This window comes from Oreochromis niloticus, linkage group LG3 (genome assembly GCF_001858045.2).
Source record: "Oreochromis niloticus isolate F11D_XX linkage group LG3, O_niloticus_UMD_NMBU, whole genome shotgun sequence".
In the NCBI taxonomy this organism is placed as follows: domain Eukaryota; kingdom Metazoa; phylum Chordata; class Actinopteri; order Cichliformes; family Cichlidae; genus Oreochromis; species Oreochromis niloticus.
The window spans coordinates 53,281,878-53,308,540 of record NC_031967.2 but is presented as its reverse complement, the minus strand read 5'-3'; the positions used below and the strand labels follow the sequence as shown (position 1 = coordinate 53,308,540).

The window sequence follows — 26,663 nt, the reverse complement described above, 5'->3', positions numbered from 1 at the left end:
CTGGAAGGTCCTGAAGTGCCTCCATGCATACTTGGATATGTTTCAGGAGTGTTTATGTACAACATAGATATTGATTTGGATATATATCCAAAACAGACACTATTCCCTTCACCAAGATATAGAGTCATTATCTGTTAGAGACGACAGTTTGTTCTTGTCTTCATTTCCACTTCAACATCATTTCCACAGCAGTGCTGAGCTCAATCTTTCACACATCCAAGATCTGGATCAGGACCAATCAGATGTCAGGGATCATGAGTGAAGTCAGTAACCTGTTGGTCAGTCCGAGTCACCATGGAAACCACCTGAGAAGACAAACCAGACCACAGTGTGACTGCTGAACAACCCTCCATCCTGTCTGTCACATCCCTTTGCTTTCTTTTCAGCCAATCACCTCCTACTTCTTCGTCCTATCATAATTTGTCATTGAGATGGATCTTCACCCTGATCCTGGACTGTCAGGCTACAAACAACCAAGAAGAACATTTCCCTCACTCAGATCAAACTCATTGGATGGAAAGTTTATAGACATTTATGTTTATTGGCCCTTTTCAGCCTAATTGACAGATACAGTGAAGAAATGACAGAAAAGCGGAGGGAGGGAGGGAGAGAGAGAGAGCGGAAGATACGTGGCAAAGGACCGCGAGCCAGACTCGAACCCGGGCTGGCCACTCTCAGCCATAGGGCATGTGGTTCCCTGCTCAACACACTGAGCGCCCAAGTTTATAGATTTATTATGGCAATACTGAAAACATTTGCTTCAAGTAATTGAAAAGACATGAAATCAATAGTGATGGGATTTCCGGCTCTTTTTAGGGAACCGGCTCTTTCGGCTCGGCTCAAAGAGAGCCGGCTCTTTCGGCTCCGAACCGGCTCTTCAGGTTGTTTTCTTACTTTAATTAATTTATTATTAACAATAATATAAAATTATGCACAAAAGGAATTGTTGGATTTGTATTGTTGATTGTCATTTATGCTTAGAAATATCTGCTTATATATGCTTAGAGTTTCATAATTAGTTGTAGATTGATAGAGGTTTGATCCTTAATAGTCTGCAAACTTTGTGTGGATTCCTGAGCACTCTGGCATTAACACCCACATTCTGGGAGCATGGGAGAGGTCGTACCTTCTCTTATTGTTTGTGTATTTATACGCAAGCACTCATATATATTCAAATAATTTAAAAAAATTTTCATTTAGTTACTACCACACACCAAATCCGGTCATTGGTACTTCCTGGCTTTTGTAGCCACTAGGTAACAAAAGCTCAACACTGCACCGAGCATCCTGGAGCACTTCTGTTGTGTTTTGTACGTGTTTTGGAGTTTTTACGTGTTTTGGAGTTTTTACGTGTTTTGAAGTTTTTATGTGCCTTGTCTCTAGGGGCCACCGTAAGTATACTTTTATTTATTCACTCCACATAAAATGTAATAAATAAATCATATAATACGAAAAACAACTATTTACATTTCAAATTTTAACTATTTAAATTTTCAGCTTTTTCCTTTTAAACAAATTTAAAGTGAAACAACACAAAACACTGCAAACCACAACACAAATCTAAATTAAAATATGAAAACAGAAAGTAGATGCACATTCTCTGTCATATGGGCCTGCATGAATAAACTTTCTGAATCCTTTATCTTCTACAACTGAAAGTAGTTGTGGATGATTACTATACCTTTCTAATGTGACGTTGTTGTCCCTGGCTCTCTTTCTCTCTCTCTCCCTCCCGCTCTGTTCCTGTGCTACTGCCAGTGTAACTACCGCCCCTCCCCCCTCTGCCCAGCGTAAAGCACAAGGCTCGCGTGCGGAGTGAAGCGGAAAAAAAGTGCGAGAGAGAGAGAGGGAGAGGGTGAGAGAAAGAAAAAAACCACGGCTCGCGATAAGGAGCCGGCTCGCGTGCCATTTCGTTCGCGACCGACACATCACTAGAAATCAAAGTCCATCCGTAAAATTATTATAGCATTTCTTTCAGCCTTTATTGGTGAGGTTTGACATGTGTCTGTTAAATTTACTGGAGAGTTTTCTCTGTCTGAATCATTTTGCTGCTTTAACTTCACTGATCTCTTCCCCCACAAGTTTATTTAGTAATAAACATAACTGATTATCAGCACAGGTCTCAGAATGGTGTCATCGAAAACAACAAACTCTCTCACCTAATGAGTCCAGGCCATGCTGATGAAGGCTTCACCTTCATATCTGGACCTGGCATATCTGCGTCTGTGAGCAGCTGCAGGACAAGTCTAAAGACAAAGAGAGACAAAGTCCAGACTTTTAGAATCTGAATCTGCTGAGAACATTTGAGCTTTTGTGTCAGAATCTTTTATTTGTACTATTTTAATGTTTTGTTCTACTTTTATAAAAACAAGAATACATGAAATCAGTTTAATAACCAGAACAGATGAGGGTTTAACTTGATGTCACATGTCAGATGGCACTAAGCATCTTCTAAAAGCACTTATTTCTTAAATTCAGCTTCACAGAGAGTGTTGAATCCATGGCAACTTTTCAAGAGCAGAGCTCTGTGGTGTAAATTAGCCTTTACATATTCATATACTCTAGTAGTAGTAATTTAAGTCCACTTTAACAGACACAGAATTAGGACACAGTCTTGTTCAGACAAAGATCTTGCATAAAATCAGTAAGAGGCAGCCATATTTAATAAAAAGCATACCGGGACACAGTTGTTCTGTTTGGGGCACAGGTGGAGTTTGCAGTGCAGGTAGACGTCACCAGAGCTCCCAGTAAACTGGAACATGTTGAAGGAGAAGTAGTTGGAGGTTCCCAGTCCGTTGTCCTCCACCTGCACAGTCTGGTCAGCAGGGTTGGCACAGCTGCTCACAGACAGGAAAACACACTTTGTTCAGGAGTCCATGAGAGAGATCAAAACCACATGACTCTCTGAGTCTGTCTCACCCGTTTATGATCAGGTCGTATCTCGGAGTGCTGTCAGGTGATGCTTGGCCAGTTGCCCAGCAGGAGTCGGTGACCACGATGACCACGTCTCCATCCAGCCCGTCAGTCTTCAGCTCCACCCAGATCTTCTGGTCCAGCTGCACTTCAGTGCTGAAATCCACAGCTTGTGTGCGGCCGGCGCTGGTGAAGCTCTGCATGGTGAGAGTGTAATCCCAAACTCCAGATGTGATGTGCTGGATCACAGAGCTGCAGAACACAAACACACTTCAGCTTTCTCTGACTCACAAACCTCATGAGAAGCTTCACATCTTAAAGTAATTCAAAGAAAACCAGCAGCCACCACACACCTGTCTCTGATCCTGAAGGTCTCAGTCTTGATGTCCGGCTGAGTTTGGATGCAGGAGAAGTCGATGTAGACTTGGTCATGACGAGTGATGATGTCAGAGGAGCTGTTCTGGGTCATGATGGTGTTTTTGTAGATCACTTGGCTGTTGTTGGTCTGCAGAGTCACACAATCAAATGTTGCTACTGAATATTTTTGTTCATTTTTTCCATGTTTAAAACCTGACAGTTTTCAGGTGTTAAAAACGACCCTGCTAGTGAGAAGAAATGCAGGAGTAACATTAATGGGGGCTCATCCAGGATATATGTTGCCCTTCCAGAAAAAGCTGGGACACTGTTTAAAATGAAAATAAAAACAGAATGCATTTGGTGACAGTGGGAACCAAAAACACACACTACTGATCATTGGTCATATTGTAATATAGATTGGGCACCAGCCCAAACTGTCATACAATATGAAAAATGAGAAACTATCATGGAATGCATGAAAAATTGAGCTGTTGAAGGTATATATTGTTGAATTAACTTAAAATAATTCAGATTGGCCACAACTTACTTTGAAAACTTATTTACATGCTTATCAAATTATAGCTGTGGATCTAAAATTATTCCTCAAAACTCAAAATCTTTAACCTCTTCTATTCTTCATTCCATAATGTAATTTTAAAATCATCAGGACTATGTTTTCTAAAGAAAAAAGCACATATAAATAGTAGTGCTGTCAGCGTTAAAATGACGTTAACTCCATGACCGCATTAACGCGGCAAATCTCTGTTAGTGAGTTAACGCAGATCGCCCCGTACGTGGGGCTAAACAGCGCAAACGCATTAACGAGCTAACCACGCTAAAGCGTTGACGCTGGCCTCTAAATCCTCTCAAGTGCCTTTGACAGGACAGGAGGTATGGAAATTGGACAATAGCTACATATCAAATTATGCTCCTCTTCTTTAAAAACCAGAGTAACTAATGCCTTTTTCCATTCATTTTGAAATCTTCTATTTCTGACTCACATCTGACTCATTTTTTAATGAAACAAGTGTCCAAACTATATATAACAATTAACCTCTTGAATGCGAAATTAATCTGGTCATTTAAAAGCTATTATATCATTGGTTAGAACTGAAGAATTAAATTTAAATTTTTTGTCAGTTCTTCTACTGATTATATAAAGTATTTAATAAATTCAGGTGCCATAGAAGCCTTATCTGTATCCGTCTTCCTTCCTACCTAATTTTTCATCACCTAGATGATCTATTAACTAAATTATTTAAATGGTTCCAAAGTAAAATATTATGATCTTTAGCTTTATATTATATTAATTCCAGGACTACTTTATTTCTAATAACGTATTTCTATTTGTTACACTAATTTATTTCTTAGGTTTTTCCAGATCATATGATAAGTGTTGATTTTAGCAGTCAATGGTATTTTAAGAGCCAAATGTATTTCACTGTTTAACCATGGTAAAGTTGTCTTCTCCTGGTTGCATTTGATGGTCTTGTGTGGATGCTGGAGTTTGGGGTACAGCCTTTTAATGACAGCTGTCATGACTCAGGCTCTAGCTTTTGATCGTCTACAAAACTTCCCTTTGACTTGCTGAAGTCAATGAACTGGACCTCGGGATCTTGGTGGTACTGTTGGTGTCACACTTTTAAAGCAATTATTTGTGGTTATTTGGTTTTACTAACAAGCTGCCCAGGAAGTCTGTCATCCAGATTGGGTGTTTTCTTTAGTCTTTTACTTGTCAGATATCTGCGTCTGTGCATTGACCCAAAAAGTTTGATCTTGTTCACCAAGCCCTGCTAATTCTTGGGTGAACTCCTATTTGTGTTTTTCCTTGAGCTAGTTTGTGACTGGAACTGTCTGAGTAGAAAATAACTTCACAGATCAGCAACATGATGAGAAGCCACAGAGGTCAGAGGTGAAGCTGATCCCAGAGAAAGATCCCAAACTGGAGCAGAGCAGGAGAAGCTCAGCAGATGCTGGAAGATGTTTGGCTGCTTGTAGAAGGTAAAGAGGAGGAGATGAAACTCACCGTGACCTCCGTCCCACAGCTGTTGCTGCTGTTGAAGCTGAAGGTCACCATGTGGGTGAGCTCGTCCACCTGACCCCTGCAGGTCGGGTCGTTGAGGTGTAAGGCAGAGTAGTCGATGTCTTTGTCCTCCAGGAGACAACCGACCAGAGTGAGTGAAGCAGAGTTCTCCTTGCAGACCGTTGGATCACCTGAACGTCACAATATCAGTCAGAAAAATCACAGTTAGAAGTTTTCCTCCATTATTCAGCCCTGTTGTCATGATGATGTCACAGCTGGCCTACCCAAAGAGTTGTTTGCTTGGTACTTGGAGGCAAAAATGGCCCGACAGAAGCAGCGAGTGTCACCACCGACCGTCTTCTCACCACAGAACTCGTGATCGCTGCAGGTCCTGTCCTGACAGAAGGCCTCAGAGGCTACAGAGGAACACACTGATGTATTATCCTGAAAACATGTGAGCTCTAAAAATCCACAGTTCAGGTCTTTAACAAAGGAGAGCTTATTAAGGTCTTATTAAGGTCTTATTAAGGTCTTACAGCAGCCGGTCTTTGATGTCCAGCCATCCAGAGTGTGGTTGTGTAGACTGCAGGCTCTGGCGTAGGCCTTCAGGAACTGACAGTCGAGTCCGTCCACTGCAGGATATTTACACAAAGTGTCGGTGCAGGCGGTTATGTAGGGCTCTGGATCAATGTCACTGTTACAGGAGGAGAAGGGCGCCTCCTTCAGGAGATTACAGCTGTACCACAGATGGAAGAAGAAGTTCAAGACAATAAAATGATCATCTTTAATCATTTGTGTTATCCTTCCATCTATGCTGCAGTTACATGTAATGTACCATATAATTTACAACAGAGATTAAGGTACAACACAGATGCTTCCTGCTGTGTGGATCAGTCTGCTCACCGTTCAGTCACACTGGTGCAGTTGATCGTGCTGTCAGCAGGCTCACTGTACTGCATCTCACAGCTAGGGGGCGACAAACAACAAAGTTCAGGCTCATTCATGCAATCACAGAAAATCTGCAACATCAGCAGCAGCAGTCAGAGGGACTCTTGTGATGAGGTCTTACCTGGTGGAGCTGTACTCAGAGAGCCTCAGGTCACTCAGAGACCTGCTGGAGTTTCCACACAGACCCTCCACAGATGAACCAGCAGGTCCTGCACAGGATCAGGACAGAATGAGTCAGATCAGCATCAATATTCAAACTGGACGAACACAGAAGAATAAATAACAGCACAGTTTACAGTTTATTTTACATGAATCAAACTTTATCTTCTGTACCTTCTAAGCGGATCTGTGCGGTGTCGCCATCAAAGAAGACAGAGATGGTGAGGTTGGAGAGCGACAGCTTGGCAGTGACTCCAGTTTGGTCCTTAGAGAGCTGCACACCATGAACCAGCTGAGGTGAGCTGCTGAGGGTCAGCGTGGAGTCGTCCAGCTGCATCACAGCAGAGACAAAGTGGAGGAAACACTGAGTGAAACATGTCAAACACACAAACAGGCTGATTTCACAGCAACAACCACTGAGTTCAGCAGCTCTGAAAGAACTGCTTCTAACAGCCCTGAGAAGAAAGATGAGAGGAGACACAGCAGAGGATGAGGGAGGACTTTGGATCAGACTCCACTCTGACACATGAACTGTGGCTGTAGGTCGCTTACCTGAACTCTCCCACCTTGTTCCAGGTGAATGTCATGCCCATCCACACGCAGCGTCACACTGTCCACAAAGCTCACATCTGTACGACGCTGGTCCTTGAAGTACCCCAGAATCTGGAAGTCTGGGAGTGACGGAGTCGAGAACAGAGAGTACGCACACCGATCCTGGATGGAGTTCATCTGGCCGCGGACGTCGACGATAGTGGGGCCGGTCACAGTGCAGGTGGCGTCCAACACACAGCTGACAAAAGCAAAGAAAAAAATGAGCAAACACAATCATCATCATGAGCTGGTTTTGAGTGCTGCAGCCACCAGGGAGAGCTCTCATGTTCAAGATATCTCAGAGAAAGACCTGATGGTGGTGCTACAGAAAATGCCAGCATGACAAAGTGAGCAGGCTGCATGATGTGGGACCATCTGCAGCTACATTTAAGCATCAGGAGGAAGCAGTCAGTCTTTTATTAATTCCTGATTCCTCAAATAATCCAGCTGTGAACCAGCAGCTGTGTATGAAGTGTGAGCCTTTTATCAAACTCACTGTTCACTGAGCCCTTTGCTCTGATTAGAGCTGCTGTTCAAAATGAGTTCAATCACTGCTGATGTAATACTAACACCTCCTGCTGCTGCTCCTTCACAATAAAAGTGTTCTGTAAAAGCGACCCGCTCCTAGTGAAATCTCCTGAAACAGCTAAAAAAAAAAAAAAAACCCTCATCGAGTCTCTGTGTGATCACAGCTTTTCTTTGAAATACAAGGAAGACATAATTACATGTTGTTGCCTTGACAACGCTCCAGGGGACCACAGCTGGAGGTGTGGAGGACTGCAGTCTCATTACAGGTGAGACTGAGGCAGGTTTCTGGATCAGAGCTGATCACTGTACCAGGTGGATACATCTCACCTGAGGATTGAAAAAGGGTTTATTTTAGTTCAGACACTCAGACTCGTTTAACAACCGTGAGCACAAACATCACTGCAACTGTCATGGTCTGACAGCCCCGCAGGGCTGCTGCCTGTTGTGTCGGTGTTTTGTGTTTCTCTCTCCCTCGTCTCCCTCCCTTTGTCTCTCATGTTCAAGAATGCAATGCATAATCTAGGAAGAACACTACAAATAAATAAAGTTATAAATAATACAAAATAAATAATTCATGTGATGAAGCTATTTCTTTTTCGCTTCATCACTCTCTCAGTGGGTTTGTTTACCTCTAAGCGGTGACGAGTGTTCCCGAGAGTGTTCCCGCGCTAAAGCCAGGTGTTCTCAGAACACCGGCCGCACCTGCTGCTGATCGGATCCGACCCGCTGTGGCTAATTAGACGCCATCTTTGGGCAGTCTACTTAACGGTGTTATCGGGCTTCAGTCAGCGCTGGATTATTGTGTGGAACTCGGTAGCACTGCTCGGACGTGCTTTCTGTGTGGATGCTTGCTTTAAGCCAAGGACTGTCTAGTCAGCGTTTTGTATGTGTGTTTTGTCACTAGGAGTGGAGAACGGAGAGAAGTCACGGGAGCTGTATTGCCACTGAGGATAATTGTTTGGGGGATGTCACTGCGTGTGTGTTATCACTTCACGGCCACAAACACTGTCAGGAGAAGGAGGAGACCGCAGCTGTGCACTTTCACTAGGCATTGAACTGTTGTTTTTTCACCTCACTGTATATAAATCCACCGTTTTCTTTAAAGGAGCTCTGCATTCGAATCTGCTCATTCCCACACCACCCCTGACAGCAACACTTAAATAGTTCAAGTTTGCAGAATGCCAAAGTCGAGTTTGGAGCTTTGATATACTTGCCTGAGTCTCTGCATCCACTGAGGTCTGCGAAAGCTTGAGTGTAAGAAGTAGTATTAACTCTTTTGACTGTGGTTCCACCAACCTGAACATCACACACCTGGACAGAAACAAACACAATCAATGCTACGACCACAAAGCAGAGACAACGTCAGACTCGTTAAGATGAAAACAACGTTTGTGTTTGAAAGTATTTAAACATTAACAAATGTGTGTAGTTGTTTATAAACACTCAGACTCACCAATGTATCAGAGCTGTATGTGAAAAACACCAGAGCTGCTTGTGTCCCATAGTTATTCAGAAGGAAACCAATCTGTAACGAGCAAAGAGAAAAGTTTCAGCCACTGCCGGGAAGTTTGCTCTAAAAGCTTTTACAAAAGTGTTTGATGTGATAAAACCTTAAATTTTATTTTTGCTTTTCAGTGTTTATACGATTTATTAGAAGTAAAACAGTGAAAAGTGACACCAGTCACATTTAACTGTGTGATATACAACAACACTCACAATGGAGTCGAAACCGATGGCAACAGTGCATTGCAAACTGTTCTGAATGGTTGGCAAATTTTCACGGGCACCATAGTCAAGTGAATTTCCTGGATTTATGAAAAATTCAAATCGCTGTGCGCCCCGTGAACGCTGCACAAGACAGTCGCCTCCAGTTTCAGGACTGAAAAAGCCGTTGAAACAGATGGTAAGATATCCAGATGTCATGTTCACCTGTGGAAAATCAGAAACACAACGAGTCAAACATCAACATCTTTTGTGCTTTGAGTCATTTACAGCTGAACTGTTGGTGTCAGAGCTGCTCAGGTTTCAGTCAGAGCTCTCGCTCTGCTTCAGGAAGCTGCATCAGCTGATGTTCACATACTCAGCATCACTGCAGAGGACATTAATGAGACTCTGAGCTTAAAGCCAGCTGCCCTCTGAGGGCCTGAACCCGGGAACAGAGAGTGTGTGACCTTCATGAACTGCTGATGTTCACTCAGTCTGCAAACATGATCTCTGCCACAGGTGGAGACTAAACAGCAACAGTGATGGAAACACAAAGATCTGCTACAACATCAGGCTTCATCCTACTCACATAGAGCTGCTCGTACTGCTGTCCATAATACGTGATGGGACATGAGCTGATGTTCACCACTGAAGACTCAGTGATGAACCGCTGAGCACCTGAAGACACAGAGACACATGAGAGCTGTGAGCTACAGTCTGTTAGCTGGTCGGACAAACAGGGAGAGCTGCAGGCTGAAACACTGACTTCATGAATGGATTAAACAGCATTTGTTCAATAATCAATTACATTATCATTTATGATTTAAAGTGTTGCTACATGCTGGATATACTCCTGCAGGCAAAGGTCAGTTAGTGCTCAGCTGGGATGTTCTCAGATGGGAGAACACCGTGGCTGCACATCCATGTGTCTCATCCTCTGAAATGAATGTATGCCACATACTCAGTTTAAATAATAAATTAAGCTTAATAGGCTGTTGCATAGTTTCTGTAATTGGTAAATCTATGTTTTCAGTAGAGAGGTGATGGGCATCCATTTGGACCCCTATGGTTTGCAATTCCTCCAGTAATTAATCTCATTTTGATTTTCTTTATACTTTGAGTTATTGGCTATCTGTTGGTACTAAAATGATATTGTAAACTTTATATAAAGGAAAATCTAATTTAATTCCACATATTCTTCCTTCAGCACTGCTAAAGGTGAGCTAAAGCCACAGATGTTCCTTCAGTACATACGGTCTTGTATGATAAGACAGTGCCCAAATTTCATAATCTATAATACATTGCTGAACCTTGTTACTAGTATTTGTTCAGGCAGTCCAAGCATTTTACATGGAATAATATCTCCATTGCTGCTCCCCTGCTGACTTCTCCTAGTGCTTCTTGGAGCAAAATCTCAGGATATAATATTATAGTGTGTGTAATGGCAGCTCTTATTCAACATATTCAAACTTTCAAAGTCAAAATAAACTTTATTGTCATCACTGCTACAAACAGTACAGTATATAGAGAGACGAGACGACGAGGCTCCAGTTCCAACAGTAAATATAAGAAGAGTAAGAAATAAATATACACTGTAAGACTAAGGTAAGAGGTAAAAGGTAAACGGATCAATAATGATCTAAATTTACAATTTATATTTGAATGATTTGAAGTGACCTTGAAGTGAATCAAGTCAATATTTGCAGACTTTAATTTTTAGTATGTCTGTCTGCTCATGTCCTGTGCTAAGTTTCTAACTTTTCTCCTTTTTCTCTTTTTTTCCTGCCTGTCAACTAGAGCATCCATTCCTCCCACTTACCCCGGGCCAGGTCAGGGTTCAGCAGCCTAATAAGAGAATCTCCCAGGCCTCATGTGAATAATTGTGTTTATATATTGGGCATAACAGTGTATTCAGATGATTCTGATTGCAAAAGCTGTTCAGGTTTGAACTCAGTTATGACAGTGCTGTTTATTGGTAAAAACATCCCTTTAGGGTATTTAGGGTAAATTAATGAAATATGTGACAACAAAAAAGGTGAATTCTTTGGTGTGAATACAGAACAAGCTTTTATCTAATGAGAGAACGTGTAACTCCATACAGCATTTAAAGCTTCCTTCATTAGTCCTCGTCACTCTTTGTTCCTCTCTGGTTTTACTGTTGCTACTCAGGTACTGTGAGGAAACATTCAAAATGACAGCTGGCTGTGTGCGCTTACCTGCCAGTGCAGTAAGAGCAGACAGGAAGAGCAGGGGGCGGAGCATCTTGTAGGGAGCCAGTCAGCCGACAGGGAACTGAAAGACACACAGGTAGACATGTGTGATTGGACAGAAAGTCTCTGCCACATGTGCTTGCTCTGCTATGCCATCATTTATGGCATTTATGTGGCACAGTGTGTTTATCCACAGGAAAAAAATAAGTAACACAACGCGAGACTCAGTGTTTGAACTAAAAACGTCTAATGAGGCTGTCTCCATTACCAGTCTGTAAAACGTGATTCTTCACACTGATATTTCACAGATTTCTCTAGACTGGAAGAGTAAACAACAAGAAAACTTTTAAAATGTATTAATAAAATCTATAAGTTTGAAGCCTTCCTCACCAATTAAATAAGTATTTACCATAACCTTGTTTGTAATAAAGTCCCTTTGTTTTTTAATATACTCCATGTTAAATACCAGACGCGATTTCCTTTCTGGCATGTAGAGTGTGTGTTTGCCATGCTGTGAGTGTCTGTGAAAAACACACCTGTGCTGTGGGTGAAGAGTCACTTCTCGATTCTACATTAAAAAAAAGAAAAAAATCAGTTACTGCAGTTTTAACGAGTCATGTAGAGAAATTTTTACAGCAAACATTTCTTTTTATGCCGTCTTAGAAAATACCGAATTTGAAGTTAACAAAATTTCAGGACTGCTTCCAAACAAAACTTGTGGGCAATAAGCAGCAAATTATACAATACTAAAATGAAAATGCAAGACTGAGGCTCTTTTGTAGGAACATTGCAAAATTAAGTTGGGACTATGTTACATTTAAAATTGTTATATTTATTTTAAATTTATCTGACTTTGATATAACATTGCAGTAACCTGAGAAAACATTGTATAAGATTATTGGTCCACTGCAGGAAAGACACTGTGACCATTGAGCTGTCACAACTGGTAATATTGGTAATGTTGGAAACTTCCCAAATTATGACTAAAACTGTCTCAGATAAAAGTCTTAAGTTAATTTCAGGCAATCATTAAAACAGATTTTTACAGCAGAGGGGCTGGATTTCAGGAAAGCATCCTGCTATGTCCACTAAGAAGAGTAGGAATGTTTACCATGGAAAAAGTACATTTCTGTTATTTCTACTGCTGAAGCCTCAGAGCTGCTCTCAGCCTGTTTTTCTTTAGTGTTAAGTAAAGTTTATTTATGTAGTTATTTCCACAGACATAAAAGGCACAACGCACTGAACAACAATTAAAACACAATATCTAAAGAGAACAATTTTAAATCTCCATAAAAAATAAATAAAGGTACAGGTGTGCCGAGGAGGAGAGAGTGCGGCTCGTCCTACCTTCTGCAGGTCTGATGGAGGATGAGGAGGATGAAGGCTGCTGTTCAGGAGGCTCTCTGGTGATCTTGCTGCAGGTGGACAGATTGTCTGTTGAGGACACTGCTGCTTTCTCCATCCATCTCTTTTTATGTGCATCCTCGCTGCTGTCCACGCCCAGGAGGAGAAGAGGGTGGAGGTATAGTTCACAGTGGAGCTGCCTGATGATTCAGCACTTTGTTAGAAAAAACAAAAACAAAAAAACAAAAACAAAACTGGGCTTGACTGCTCCAGTCAGATTGCATCATTAATAGCACCACCTGCTTTAAAGAGTTAGTCGGGGTGCCCTACTTCACAGCTCTTAGTACTGTGAGTCTTGCCAGAGCCTATTTGAGGCGTCATTCGGCGAGAGGCAGGGTGCACCCTTACCAGGTCGCCTGTCGGTCGGAGGGCTAACGCAGATGTAAATACAGTATATAAGGTAAAAACAGAGTTCGTAACAAGCTTTCAATATTTGGTGTGACCACCTTTATTCTTCCACACAGCCGAGCTCTGGTAGGCAGCTTTCTTGTCATTTCTATAAGTAGTCTTCAGGAATAGTTCTCCAGGCTTCTTCAAGAACCTTTAAAGCTCTTCTTTGGATGTTGGCTGCCTTTCGTTCTGTTCCCTGTCAAGATGATCCCATACTGTTTCAATAATGTTGAGGTCTGGGCTCAGGGAAGGCCAATCCATGACTGATAGTGTTTCAGTGTGCATGTTTCTATCCAGGTATGCTTTTACTGCATAGTCAGTGTTTTCTCCATCGCTGTCATAATGAAAAATGAAGCTGATGCCAATCAGACACTTTCCAGACAGTACTGCACGGTGGACCAAAGTCTGTTTCTATGTTCATAATTTCTTCAGTTTTGACAAGAAGTGTTTTACAGAAGACTGTAGATGCTCACTGTTGTACCTCTCTCATCACCTCCTCTGTACATATTGACAATGATTTGAATCAAAACTTTCACATTTGGATTCATCAGTCCATCAGACCTGTTGCCATTGGATCTCAGTCCAGTTCTTGTTTAACTTTCCTTAACATTGTTGAGGATTATTCATTAACAATGGCTTCTGACAGCCACTCTTCCACTGACAACTTTTGCGATGAGGCTTCAGTGAACAGTACATGAATCAACTCAGGTCATGTGTCAGGTCTTTGCTGGATTCTTGTTTCTTAAGGACATGACTTTCAGGTACTGTTCAGTTGCTGTGGATTATTTGTTTGGGCCTGACACTTCTTTGACCTCCACATGTCCAGTTTCCTCAAAAATGTTTTAAGCCACACTCTACACCATATTGAGATATGCCAAGTTTAATGCTCAACTAAAGAAATGGAAACAAATGATGACAGGAACGATGACTGGTTCTTTTGTTTTGAGTTGTCTGGCATGTGTAGATATAAAAATGGTCCATCCCTTAGTTAGTCGACCTTTTGGCTTAACACAGCATTTCTCTAAAAATGGTCAGCTAGCTCGCGACCTCTTCTGAAAGTCCGTCTCCTTGGAAACTAAATATAAAGAAGGCTGTCTTCGACTTACTTCAACAGTACTGTGCAAAACATTCTATAATTTGTTATTATAAAAGAAACTACATCGTGACCTAGCTTATTGTTCATGTCATGCCAAGCCTGTGCACATAATTAATATGTTCTCTCCTCCTGGCTGCTGTTCAAAGCCAGGAGGAAAGGAGGGTGGAGGTGCAGCCTAGACTTCATGCCAAACACGTCCACACAATTATCTGTTTTGACACCTTTAATGTGCCCTGTTGATCAGGTTCTGAAAAAGGTACAAATGTGGGCAGGCTTTGGGACATGAGATGCCTTTAAAATCACTTTTACATTTAATTTTTTTGTAAGGCTGTGGCTTAAGTGTCATTAAAACCAATCAAACTGATAATATTTAAATGAGTCACAAACTTCACTAAAGAAAAGAAAGAAAAAGAATCAGCTCTAATGTTGCACGGGTTAAAGTGGGATATGCTAATTACGTGAGTCATTATGCTTTCCAACATGTATAATCATAAGTTTAACTTGCCAAGTGATTCTAAAGAACATCATAAAATAGTTAACAACTTGAAACACTTTGAACTGTTGTCCTGTTAAGAGGTGCTCTTCAAATGAATCTTCAGAGTTCCTGTGACTGTTTGTAAAAAACTCTTCTTTCTCAAGGTTTTTTAAAGTTGTCTTTTACAAGATGTCCAGTATGTTTGGATATTGGATGCTTTTTCACTCATTTTCAGTCCCTTCCTTGTTGGTCACCATTTTCACAGGAATTCTTGCTACAGTTTGGGAGGCTTAATATAGGATCTTTGCACCAAGATGGTGTCTCCAAAAGTTGATTCTCTTCATCTGGACGTAGCGTTTTGTGGGAGAAACGTTTGCGTGGGTTCCCTCCGTGTACTCCGGCTTCCTCCCACTGTCCAATGACATGCAGCTTGTGGGGATTGCTTAATTGGATAATCCAAATTGCCACTAGGTGTGAATGTGCGAGTGAATGTGAGTGTGAATGGTTGTCTGTCCCTGTGTTTTAGCCCTGCGACAGACTGGCGACCTGTCCAGGGTGTACCCCGCCTCTCGCACTATGACAGCTGGGATAGGCTCCAGCGCCCCTGAAAAGGATAAGCAGAAGCGAATGGATGGATGGACGTTTCGTTACTCATCCAAGTGACTTCTTCAGTCTCAGCTGACTGAAGGTTTCCCCAATTTTATAAACAGTACATTTGCAGTGTCGCCATCTTATAATGCTGTGATTGCAGCCATTCCCCAACTCTCTGTGAATGGTACTCATGGCCATTGATCAGTGGTCGTTGATCAGTGGGTTTTGGTCAGTGGTTGTTGATCAATGGTCATGAGAATTTGCATAATTATGATTAAGGAACTGACCTCACAGCCCATTGTTCCTTCAGTGGTGCTGGTTTCAGTCATTATGCAAATTACTGTTTATAAGATTGGGGAAACCTGCAGTCAGCTGAGACTGAAGAAGTCACTTGGATGAGTGACGAAACATTTCTCCCACCAAACGCTACGTCCAGATGAGCAGAATCAACTTTTGGAGGTTTACTTACCTGGATGATTGAGCATGTATCAAGACCCACCAAGATGGTGATTCTCAAAGAGCTTTTAGCAGCATATTTCATTATGGTGTGCAGGGTTACCTTAAAACTTTTGAGGAAATCTACAACAGAAGGAAAGAAGAGAAAATATAAAGAGCTGAGGGTTGGCACAAGAGTTTTCCATACTATTGTGCATATCTTTCATTCATTCTTACATTCTTCTTGTGCCTTTGGTGCAATACACCAGCGGCAAAGTACATCATGAACTAGGTTAATGTGGATTTTATATCAAGCCTGTGTACATAATTAATTTGTAGCATTGTGAGGACCTGAGCGGCAGCATTCTGTCGCTCTTAAGATGCCTCAGGTACAGGTCAGCAGGGACACAGCTCATTCCTGAAACAGGGTTTGTCATCCTTTTGCTCCTGTTGAAGAGAGCAGTACACTGTGTGCATAAACTCTGCTTTTCACCTGCTGTGTGTGTACTGTTGCAAGTATTTATTGACCTAAGAGCAAAGAAAAATGAATAAACCGTCTGTCAGCCTGGCTGTAGATCAGCAGACACCCTGCTCAAGCAGTTTGTGCCTCTTTATGAGGTCCATGTGTCCATGTGAGAGGCTTCTATCCTCGCTGTAACATGTCATTTTGCCCACTATGGGTTTTCGGACCTGATGGGCCTTTAAAATCATTGTGTTAGTTTTACATTATATATTAATGTAAGACTGTGTGTCACTATTGCAATTAAAGTTGCAATAATCTTGAGCCACTTCTTAATTTTCTTTTTCTAAACAGCATTTGTGTAATTTCTAAAGTGGTCTTGAGCAATAGTTCTCCAGGTTTTCTAAAGGTCTTTCAGATATTACAATTATTTCCAGTCCCATCATTGTGTCTGGTCACTTTCAGAAGAATGTTTGATGCAGTTTAGGAAACATGAAATAGCACCAACGAGGCGATTCCCAAAAAGCTGTTAGCTGAAGGCTTCGCATATCGTGGCATGGTGTGCAGGGGTTCCTTAAAAACTGGACAAGTGCAGAATAACAGAAGTATCAGGCTTAAAAATAAATACATAAATGTATAGGCTGGGTCTCAGGAGACTATATTATAAAATCTACAGCAGAAAATGAAGGAAAAGAAATTTAGAAAATGATCAGGTACAAGGATGGGACAGAAAATGAATGAAGTAAATCTGCCAATATCCAAAGAAAAACTTTGAAAGACCTTCAAACCATGTTGAACTACTGATCAAGACCACTTGGAAAAACGTACAAGAACATCTGGCTGCTTAGAAGGAAAAGATGGCTCAAGGATTGTACTCAGCACTTTGCATATCTTTGCTGTACATTCTTCCTGTGAGAAACATTTGACCTCTGTGCGATGTACCAAAACAAAGTACATCATGAACTAGATTCCATGCCAAGCCTGAGCACTTTAATAATATGACACTTTGATTTCACCACATTTGTTCCTTTGTGAGGACCTGAGTGGCAGCATTCTGTCACTCTGAAGATGCCTCACAGAAATGTCAGCAGGGACACAGCTCATTCCTGGGACTTTTGTTTGATGCCCTTTTGCTCCTGCAAAAGTTGTTTCCAAAGTCTTGAGCCAACTTTTGTGTCTTTATATTTTTCCCAAGCAGCCAGGCGTTCTTGTAGATTTTTTTTAAGTGGGCTTCAGTAATAGTTCTCACATCATCTTACAGTCCTCATGACAGTGTTGTTCATTAAAAAAACAAAGTTTGTTCCCACAGAAAGAATGCAGACTTCATGCCAAGAACCTTCACGCTCTTTTAAATGTCGTGCAGATACTTTGACAGCTTTAACATGATTACATGTTTGTGGTTTCATCAATACTGAAGACGTATTAAAGTAAGTCACAGGGTGCAGTGCTGGTTCTTAGGAATGGATGTACTACACATGGTCATCATGTACTTGTACAATTTTTCATTGTTACTCATACAGTTTTCACCTCAGTACACAGACTCAGATCTAACTCATTATCCAATTAGGTGATCTCATCAATTGTTCATGACAATTAAAATGTCCAAATGCGCAGCAGAAATAAACATGTTTGTAGGTTGGCGAAAAAAATAATCATTTGGACCTCTGTGGGTGATTTTTGCCATTCATAATAAATTTGATATTTTTTAACGCTTCCATCTGGACAATGTTAAGGTTTTATATCAGGGTCAGCATCAGAAATCACGCCATGGTGTCATGGTAGCTCTGTCCATCTTTTATACAGAGCATGGGCTCCTGACAGAAACTGCGCCCTCATGTTTGCCTCTTTGGCCCACCAGGTATTATAGGAAAAACCATAAAGCCTTTGAATGAAAACAAAAGCTGTTGTGACAGTGATATACACTGTCCTGTTGGTATGTATGTATCAATCTAATAAACTGCACCATCCTCCCTATTCTGGTATTCTAAACAATACTTAGCTGAAACCCAAAGACTGCTTGGTCGAGTTAACCTCCTGAACTATCTACAACACATGGTGGAAACCTGAAATTAAGACAGAGAAGACTAGAGGTGAGACGTGACCATTACTGAATATTACAAAATAATACATTTCAGATTTAGATATATTTTGATAAAATATTCATTTACCACATCAATAAACAGCAACACACAGTACTGGTACAGAATCTAGAAAATGTGGGAAAATACTGGCATCATAAACAGTACTTAGCTACTTCTGAAGAAATTATGATGGGACCCTAAAAAAATTACTATGTACAATAATGGATTTCTATACATTTTGCATCAGATGAAACAGTTTATTGTAAGATTCAGATAATTATTTAATAAAAGTGAGACATTTTAAATGAGAATAAGTAAGAAAAGTATTTCTTTGTGCCCCCCTTTCCCTGTTAATGCCCTACCTGCCCCCCTGGCAAAACTTTGCTAGACCCGCCCCTGCACAGTTACCAGCTGTCAGCTATGTAGAAAAGGATCCTGGTGTTATTTGTCTCTCAGAAACAGTTCATAACTTCCCTTCAACTCATCCATGTCACCTAAAAGGTAAACCTGTTTCTCCATCACCTGTTCAGCTCTGATGATTCAGTAAGGACATCTCCTGGTTTCATCTGCATGTTTCCCTCTCACCAGATATACAAATCGACATCATGACCAGCAGCTTTACAGCTGTGGCTCCAGCAAACATCAGCTGATACTAGAAATTAATATTACATAAATACTAACAACAGCAGATCAACCTTAAACGTGCTGCTATTGTTTAATCTCTGTTGGTTTCTTCTTTCTGGTGCAAAGTGGGCGATAAACAAACAAGAGAGAAAAGCCCATCAGCTGATCACTCATTAGTTTCATGATTGAAATAACAACAGAAGAGCGGGGGGAGGGAACGAGAGAAGAAGAAACAGCTGCAGCATAAAGACAGAATAAATCCAGCTTTGTGTCTTTTTCATTGTAACTGAAGTACGGGACAAATCGCGTTCCTTTTCAGCTCAACAGGAATATTTTCTCTGAATACCAAACGTTTCCGTTTTTTACGGGACGGTTGGAAACTAATTAATCTTATGAATAAAATACATTTCAACATCAGAAACATAGCACCCACCCAGCTGTATAGAAACTCCGTCATGCTAGCTACACGTACGAGTTATTGTAACTGACTAAAAAGTCAGCACAACGAAAATAAACTCCACCTAAACTTGGTTTATATCTGACCCAGATAGACTGCAGGTCATAACTTCTTACCTGAAGTTCAGTTCACCTGATACTCGGACCGGCGGCCACCTCGGGTCTCTCCTCCTCCTGCCTCACCTTTCCGTCATCCACCAGCCAGGGTGTTGCACCTGCTGGCCTCCACCACTTGCTAATGTTACTCATTCTGTATCAATAGCCACCATCAAACAAGTGAGTTATTTTTACACATCTGCCAGCATCTGGCCAATTTTTTTGTCTACTTATTTTGTTGGTGTTTGTTTTTTGCCCTTTATCCCCGTCCCTCTTCTCCACTGTTTTTTCCCCTCTTTCTTTCTCCCTTTTCTTTTCCTCATTCAAGTCTGTCCCGTATCTAGCAAGTGAAAATAAAAAAATAAAATAAACAATAAAAGGTGAATCAAATAGACCATTATGGCAAGGCTGGGATGGTCCATTTGGTAAAGTAAATCCGTTGGGCATCTTTCTTTGCCTTTAGACAATAATTCTGATGGCAAAAGAGCCAAACGGGACAGGCAAAAAAAAAAAAAAAAAAAAGCGTGCAAAGCATATGAATACTCTGGGCCAACTTAGAGCGCTGGTATTTTTGCTACTATTAGTAATCCCCGGTTGTTTCTAAATTCCAAACAGTAACTAAGACTTTTTGAAAGATAGTCTGCCTCTGCAGTCTATGAACTAACCTCAGCAGCACTGTCGCCAAAGGTTATCTGATTGTTGTGGTTTTCTCTCTTTTCTCTGTATTATTGTACAGAGAACATTCATTGTACTTACAATATAAAGCACCTAAAACCAACCTTTGTTGTGATTTAAATAAAACACGTAATAGAACAATGACAAAATGAAAAACAATAAAACAAAAGCACGAGATAAAATTAACAAACAGTGGGTTCACAGTCAATATGCAGATTTGAAAAGATGGGTTTTGAGTTTTGATTTAAACTGGGGGAGAAAACCACTGTTTCTTATATCTGGGGGTAGAGAGTTCCACAGCCTGGGAGCAGAGCAGCTAAAAGCTGGGAGGTTGGAGGGAGTGGTCTTTGTTTTACAGAGCAGAGTGACGTCATCTCCCTCCATCACAGGGAGGACAGGACTCTGCAGGATCACTGATCCACCTCAACACAGAGACAAACTACAGCATTTCATCCATTTACACACAGCTTCATCAACACTAACTCCACACACTCAGCTTACCAGTGACTGTCAGGTTAACCATGTTACTGATGGGACCCTCTCTGGACTCACACCAGTAAACTCCACTGTCCCATGGGAGCGTCATGCTGATCTTACAGGAAGAGTTGGACCATCTTCCCCACGTTTCTCCACAGTGAGTCTGTCCTTCAAGTGTGCTTCTCCTCAGAGTCCATCCAGCAGAGTTTTCGGCCCCCTCACAGCTCAGAGACAAAGACTTTTCTTTGAAGAACTGAGAGCTGATTGGGTTCACAGTCAGACGAACTGAATGAAACAGGGAAAAAATACTTGGATATGAGAAACTGTCAACCTGAGCACTGATCACAAACATCAAGCAAGTTTCCACCGTAAATGTTGAATTTTTAAAAGTATGTAAGTGATCCAGTTTTGGCAATCACACTGATCCAGGTACAGACTTTTAATGTTTATCAAATCTGGATTAGCAGGACTCTAATTGAGATTACTGACAGTGCTGAAATTCATTCAAAATAAACAATGTTAGGTTTAAAACTAACAGGTATTTCATTAGCAAGACATTAAGTTTTTTTTATACACAACCATGTTTACCTTGCATACACAGTGACACCGAATCACCTGTAGGATCACAAAAGCCACAAGTAGGAGAGAAAAGTTGGTGTTAGCTAGAAGAGCTAGCAAAAATCACAAAATGCTTCCAATACGAAGCACCAATCTTTCCACACTTTTGTCTTTATGCCTTTACTCCACTGGCAGAAGGCAGTAAACATTAAGAGCGTATGAACAGATTCTTATCTCACCTGTAATCTACTTGTGAGCACCCTCAAATGTCTTAATTCATAACATATTTTTAAATGAATGTCTTGACTTTACCAAACAGTTAACTGTCTTTATAATTCTTATGAATAAAAACTTCTGAATATTAAGAAAATATTGCATGCAATTAATCACAAAAACCTAAATGTGTACTACAAAATAAATATACTACTTCTAATATATTTATTTAATGGTACTGACAAGTCGAGATTTTTAATTGTTCTAAAAGAACACATAAGATGTCTCTGCTCCAGTTTTCATGATTGAAATTTCAGGATTTTATTTGGATGTCACTTAGCACTAACTAGCTAGCATTAGCCAATAGCTTAGCATTGACCTCTCACCCAAGTACGGTCACTTCTAAGTACGATGGTCCCCATTGAAGCTAAAACTAAATCTTTAAACGGTTCACTAATCATTAACATACTGCTGTTTCATTTGACTTCAGCCATCTTTTATATACAGGTTTTAGTCCCAGACTGCACAGATGAACGAGCTCTGGTCACCTGCTGATGAATTTTCTGCTCTCATGCTCCAATCAGTGTCTGTTTGTCTCTGCAACAGCATCACTTCCTCCTTTTCTGCCTTCATCATCAATGAGACCACAAGTGGGAGCTCTTGTTAAAACCATCCCCTCCCTTTGTAGCTGTTTGTTTCCTTTTATTTTATATTATTTTAGTTTTTGTACCAGCATCTCCTTGTACAACACGAGTTTGACCTTTTTCGTGTTTTATACCATCATGTTACCCTGTAAAGCATCAGGGTGAAGCAGATTGTATGAAATGAGAGTTCAAAACTTTTCTTTAAACCACCACCTGAATGTTTAAATTAAGTTTTTACTAACAAAGACAAAGCTCACTGACCTTGGTTTGTCGTGTAGATCAGCAGTGAGGTCAGGACTGAAGAGAAATGACACTTGGGTTAGTTTTTAATTTGAGAGGTTTAACGAAGTGATCAGAGAGCAAAGTGAAAAAAACACTGTAGAAAAATCAGCAAAGGAAGGTAAAAAAGTGCTGAAAACAAGGAATCGATTCAAACGTGAAGAAAATTTAAATATAATTTCAACATTTGTATTTGTATTTGTAGCAGGACGTAACAGTATTAAAATGTATTAAAATTCAAATTCAAATTTTATTTGTCACACACACACAACCATACACAGTATGACATGGGGGTGAAATGCTTGTAGCTCTGCCATGCCCGACCATTAAATGACAGTGGTTTTACAGTATTTACAATTTACAGGTTACTACAAAAATTTACAAATTAACTTAGAAATTTACAGTAAAAAAAATGTGCAAATAGCAGGAAGAGATTATAAAGATTATAAAATATAGGAAGTGTGCATAAAGAAAACCAGAGTGCGTGTGGTGATGTGATGTGTGAGAGTCCAGTTTTATAGTGATGTGTGTGGGAGAGTCCAGTCCTACACCTGGTTCAGGGCCCGAATAGCCTGGGGGAAGAAGCTACTCCTCATTCTCTCTGTTTTGGCCTTAAGGGAGCGGAAGCGCTTCCCAGACCTCAACAGTGAGAAGAGTCCATTGTTGGGATGGGAGAGGTCCATCATAATCTTCCTAGCTTTGGTCTTGCACCGCTTGGTGTAGATGGACAGCAGGTCAGGGAGCTCTGCTTGAATGATGCGTTCGGCCGAGCGCACCACTCTTTGCAGATCTCGTCTGTCATGCTTGGTGCTGTTCCCAAACCAGGTGCAGATGTTTGCCGTCAGGACGCTCTCGATGGTGCAGGAGTAAAAGTTCTTGAGCGCCCTCAGTGGCAGATAGAAGTCTCTAAGTCTTCTGAGGAAGAAGAGACGCTGACGGGCTTTCTTAACCAGGGTGTTGATGTGACAGGACCATGACAGGTCCTGAGTGATGTGGACACCCATTGGAAACTGTCCACTCTCTCCACTGGTGTGCCACTGATGATGAGGGGCTTGTAATTCCTCGCCTGCTTTGTAGTGAAGTCCACGATCAGCTCCTTAGTCTTGCTGACGTTTAGGAGGAGGTTATTCTCCTGGCACCAGTTCTCCGGGTTCCTAATCTCCTCCAGGTAGGCCGTCTCGATGTTGTCAGAGATCAGGCCCACAACAACAGTGTCATCAGCAAACTTGACAATGGAGGTGGTGTCTGATGTGGCTACACAGTCATAAGTGTACAGTGTACAGTACAGCAGGGGGCTTAAAACACAGCCCTGAGGCACTCCAGTGCTGAGTGAGATGGAGGGGGAGACTTGTTTTCCCACCCTCACTGATTGGGGTCTGTCTGTGAGGAAGTTGAGGATCCACTGACACAGTGATGAGCTGAGTCCTAGATCCGTCAACTTGGTGAAAAGCTTAGAGGGAATTATTGTGTTGAATGCTTAACTGTAGTCCACGAACAGCATCCTGACATAATTCCCTCTGCCAGTGTCCAGGTGACTCAGGGATGTGTGAAGCAGGTGAGATATGACATCGTCTGTGGAACGATTAGTCCAGTAAGTAAACTGAAGTGAGTCGATGGTAGCAGGAATTGAAAAACATGCAAACTTCCTGTGAGAGTATCATCACAACCTTTCTGAGTAAGTTTCACAAATTAATCGTAACGGAGCCAAACATCCCTAAAAGCATACTTCGGAGAAATGTTTTTGTTCTTTTTTGCATTTATCTTTAAATAAACTTTATAGAAACAGAGTGAACTTACAGAGCAGCCGCAGCACAGAAACTTCCCCCATCTTCACACTTGGTAAGTTAAAATTTTCTAAGTGATCAGTTTCTATGCACACCCTCCTCTTCCTCCTCCCTCTGTGACTGTGGTTTCCTCTTCACTCATCAGTATGAGGGTTTTCTATTAAATCAAAGTTCTAATATCTAATATGAAGTAAATATGAATGTGATTTTATTAAAAATAAGCTCTTTGATTTGCTTTCATGGGGAAGAATCAGAGAGCTTTAATGGACAATGATTGATGAGGTGATGACCTGTTATGTCAGAACATTAGGTTTTGTTTTCCTGTTAGTGAGAGCAGTTCACATGAAAGGAAGTGAGATGGAGGTGGCGTTGTGCTTCTCTCTCTTTTAACCACAATCGGGTGGTCAAACGTATACAAACAGTAGCTGTAGTTTATAAAGGTGTCATAAGACAAACTTCTTTATGCCCTTATGTACTTCTCTGTAAAACGTGCCTGTAAGTATTTAATCAAAGGATACTTCCAGTTCTCACCAAAATGGGAGTCAACAGGAAAAATATTAGCTCAGCCTCCTGCCTCTGTGAACCAAAGTATGCTGTCAACAGCATGGTTTTCTTTTTGGTTTCTTTTTCCCAGCTTTAAGGATCTGAGCAGACCTGCAGCATCGTGATGCATTCAAGTATTGCACTTACTGTAAATATGACTCAAAGGAAGCAGTAACATATCTACAGGGAGTCTAATACAGCTGTGATTATCATCGGCCTTTTAACACTTAAAATATGACTGTCACACATCTGTAGTGTTCTTGTGAGCAGGAAAACAAGGGTTTTGCATCTGGAGAAGACAAATGTGTGTCTTTGTCCTGTCTCCCTCCCCTCACCCCCAACCAGTCGCACGAACTGGCTGTCACTGAGTGTGATTCTGTCAGGTATTTCTTCCTGTTAAAAGGAAGTTTTTCCTTCCCACTGTTGCCAAGTGCTTGTTCACAGGGTGTTGGGCTGGGTTGTATTATTGTACAGTCTTTATCTTACAACATAAAGTGCCTTGAGGCAACTGTTGTAGTGATTTGGCTCCGCATTAATAAAAGTTAAAATGAATAGAAATTATTTATAAGTCAATAATTTATTACTAGGTGAATACTACTAGACTGAGCTATGGCAGAATAATGAATGAGAAATCCATAGAAGTTGAATAATAATATAATAATTCTGTTTTCTTTTTTATCTCTTTGTGTGGCTAAAACAGACTTTTCTGAATTATTTCACATGGAAAGTGTTTCAGCCCTTCAAATTGAAAAAAGTATGAAAAGATTTTTTTTTTATTGTGAAATAATAATAATAAGAATAATGGATTGGATTTCATATAGCGCTTTTCAAGGCACCCAAAGTGCTTTACAATGCCACTATTCATTCACTCTCACATTCACACACTGGTGGAGGCAAGCTACTGTTGCAGAAAGTCTGAAATATGAAGAAATGTTAAACTGTGAAACATCAGGAATAAAAATAAATAAATAAATAGTTTAATTCTTCACACCATAAAAATGAAGGTTTATTGACATCTAGTGGTTCCAAACAAGAACTGTAGTGAACATGTCTGAGCATTGTCAATCAATTTAATGGAAAGAGTATTTTCTTAAATTAGTAATTATTATTAGAAATCATTTTCTGTGACACGAAGCAGGTAGGATAGGCTGAGACTCTGCACGTGTTTCATATATCACAGTAAGGCCTGCGATATTGTACAGTGAGGGTTCATTATGTGGGTCTGAATCTCTCTGAACTATTAGAAACAGCAAGATGGAGACCAATAACTTTCTTAGCAGCACCTTTACTGTCAGGACACTTCAACAACAACACTTCCTTTGTACAGCCCCCATGTGACTTCACTAACCAATCAGTAGCCAGGAAATCCTAGACTTAGGTAAATGCAGGAAAACAAACTAGGTAGATTTGACACACAGTTATTACTATGTGTAATAACCAGATAGTTGATCAGGAGTTTAGGGGACAGCCTCTGATTGGTCACAGGGAGTGACCCAGAAGTGGGAGTTGTTACGGTCTCAGGTTAAGGAAAGGGTTGAAAGGAAAGTGGGAAAGGCGATGTTACTGGTTTAGAGGTGGTGGATGACAAACCTTAGGGTCCAAAGAGGTTACAGGGCTGTGGCCCTGAACATTCCAGCTCCTCTTAGCTGTGGATTTTAAAGTTTTGAAATTCAAAGCACCTGATAATGCAGTCAGCTGATGAAGCTGGGACTGTAGAGATATTTCACCAGCAGGTGATTTGGTCCCAACTTTGGGGAAAGGTTCATTGTAAGGCCTGAGAAGATTATAGTGAATAATTTGAGACTTGGGCAATTTATCAAGGAGGCAACAAATCTTGTAGTTTCTTCATCAGATCAAAGGCTCTCTAATATCTCAAATGGGGCCCTTCCAATGTAGAGCAAGTTTCTATTGAGCTGTTGTGGGGTCATTTGACCACACAATCTCATCAG

The 26,663-nt window shown here is 40.9% G+C and overlaps 2 protein-coding genes across 4 annotated transcripts; both read right to left on the bottom strand.

Annotated features, from left to right (window-relative positions):
• Positions 1 to 161: 161 nt before the first annotated feature.
• LOC102082696 (alpha-tectorin) lies at positions 162 to 12,953 on the bottom strand. Its single transcript, XM_019354637.2, has 20 exons — positions 12,781 to 12,953; positions 11,970 to 12,001; positions 11,440 to 11,515; positions 9,813 to 9,901; positions 9,236 to 9,448; positions 8,973 to 9,044; positions 8,734 to 8,830; positions 7,717 to 7,846; positions 6,953 to 7,190; positions 6,575 to 6,731; positions 6,363 to 6,450; positions 6,197 to 6,259; positions 5,830 to 6,029; positions 5,578 to 5,709; positions 5,297 to 5,484; positions 3,267 to 3,418; positions 2,920 to 3,165; positions 2,678 to 2,837; positions 2,160 to 2,246; positions 162 to 305 (listed from the first exon to the last, which is right to left on the bottom strand). Exons 3-19 carry the CDS (start codon positions 11,483 to 11,485, stop codon positions 2,160 to 2,162), a joined length of 2,358 nt encoding a protein of 785 aa, XP_019210182.1. The 5' UTR covers positions 11,486 to 11,515; positions 11,970 to 12,001; positions 12,781 to 12,953; the 3' UTR covers positions 162 to 305.
• A 7,003-nt stretch (positions 12,954 to 19,956) lies between these two features.
• Positions 19,957 to 24,566, bottom strand: LOC112846436 (Fc receptor-like B). 3 transcript variants are annotated; one of them, XM_025905962.1, is made up of 5 exons: positions 24,185 to 24,566; positions 22,370 to 22,405; positions 21,282 to 21,308; positions 20,718 to 20,978; positions 19,957 to 20,638 (listed from the first exon to the last, which is right to left on the bottom strand). In XM_025905962.1, the coding sequence occupies exons 1-5, from the start codon at positions 24,213 to 24,215 to the stop codon at positions 20,421 to 20,423; spliced, it is 573 nt and encodes a 190-aa protein (XP_025761747.1). In that variant the 5' UTR covers positions 24,216 to 24,566; the 3' UTR covers positions 19,957 to 20,420. The 3 variants fall into 3 exon arrangements, with proteins under 3 accessions (XP_025761747.1, XP_025761748.1, XP_025761749.1); XM_025905963.1 differs by lacking the exon at positions 21,282 to 21,308; XM_025905964.1 differs by lacking the exons at positions 19,957 to 20,638; positions 20,718 to 20,978; positions 21,282 to 21,308; positions 22,370 to 22,405 and adding an exon at positions 22,601 to 23,959.
• Positions 24,567 to 26,663: the final 2,097 nt, after the last annotated feature.

Coding starts and splice junctions, on each gene's coding strand:
- LOC102082696 (XM_019354637.2), bottom strand. CDS start 11,485: ATGCTCCGCCCCCTGCTCTTCCTGTCTGCTCTTACTGCACTGGCAG. Junction 3,419..5,296: donor GCTGTGGGACGGAGGTCACG/GTGAGTTTCATC, acceptor GTGACTCTGCAG/ACCAACAACAGCCAAGTGAT. Junction 2,838..2,919: donor TACGACCTGATCATAAACGG/GTGAGACAGACT, acceptor GTCTGTGAGCAG/CTGTGCCAACCCTGCTGACC.
- LOC112846436 (XM_025905962.1), bottom strand. CDS start 24,215: ATGGGGGAAGTTTCTGTGCTGCGGCTGCTCT. Junction 22,406..24,184: donor TTCTGTGCTGCGGCTGCTCT/GTAAGTTCACTC, acceptor ATTTCTCTTCAG/TCCTGACCTCACTGCTGATC. Junction 20,639..20,717: donor GGTTAACCTGACAGTCACTG/GTAAGCTGAGTG, acceptor CTCTGTGTTGAG/GTGGATCAGTGATCCTGCAG.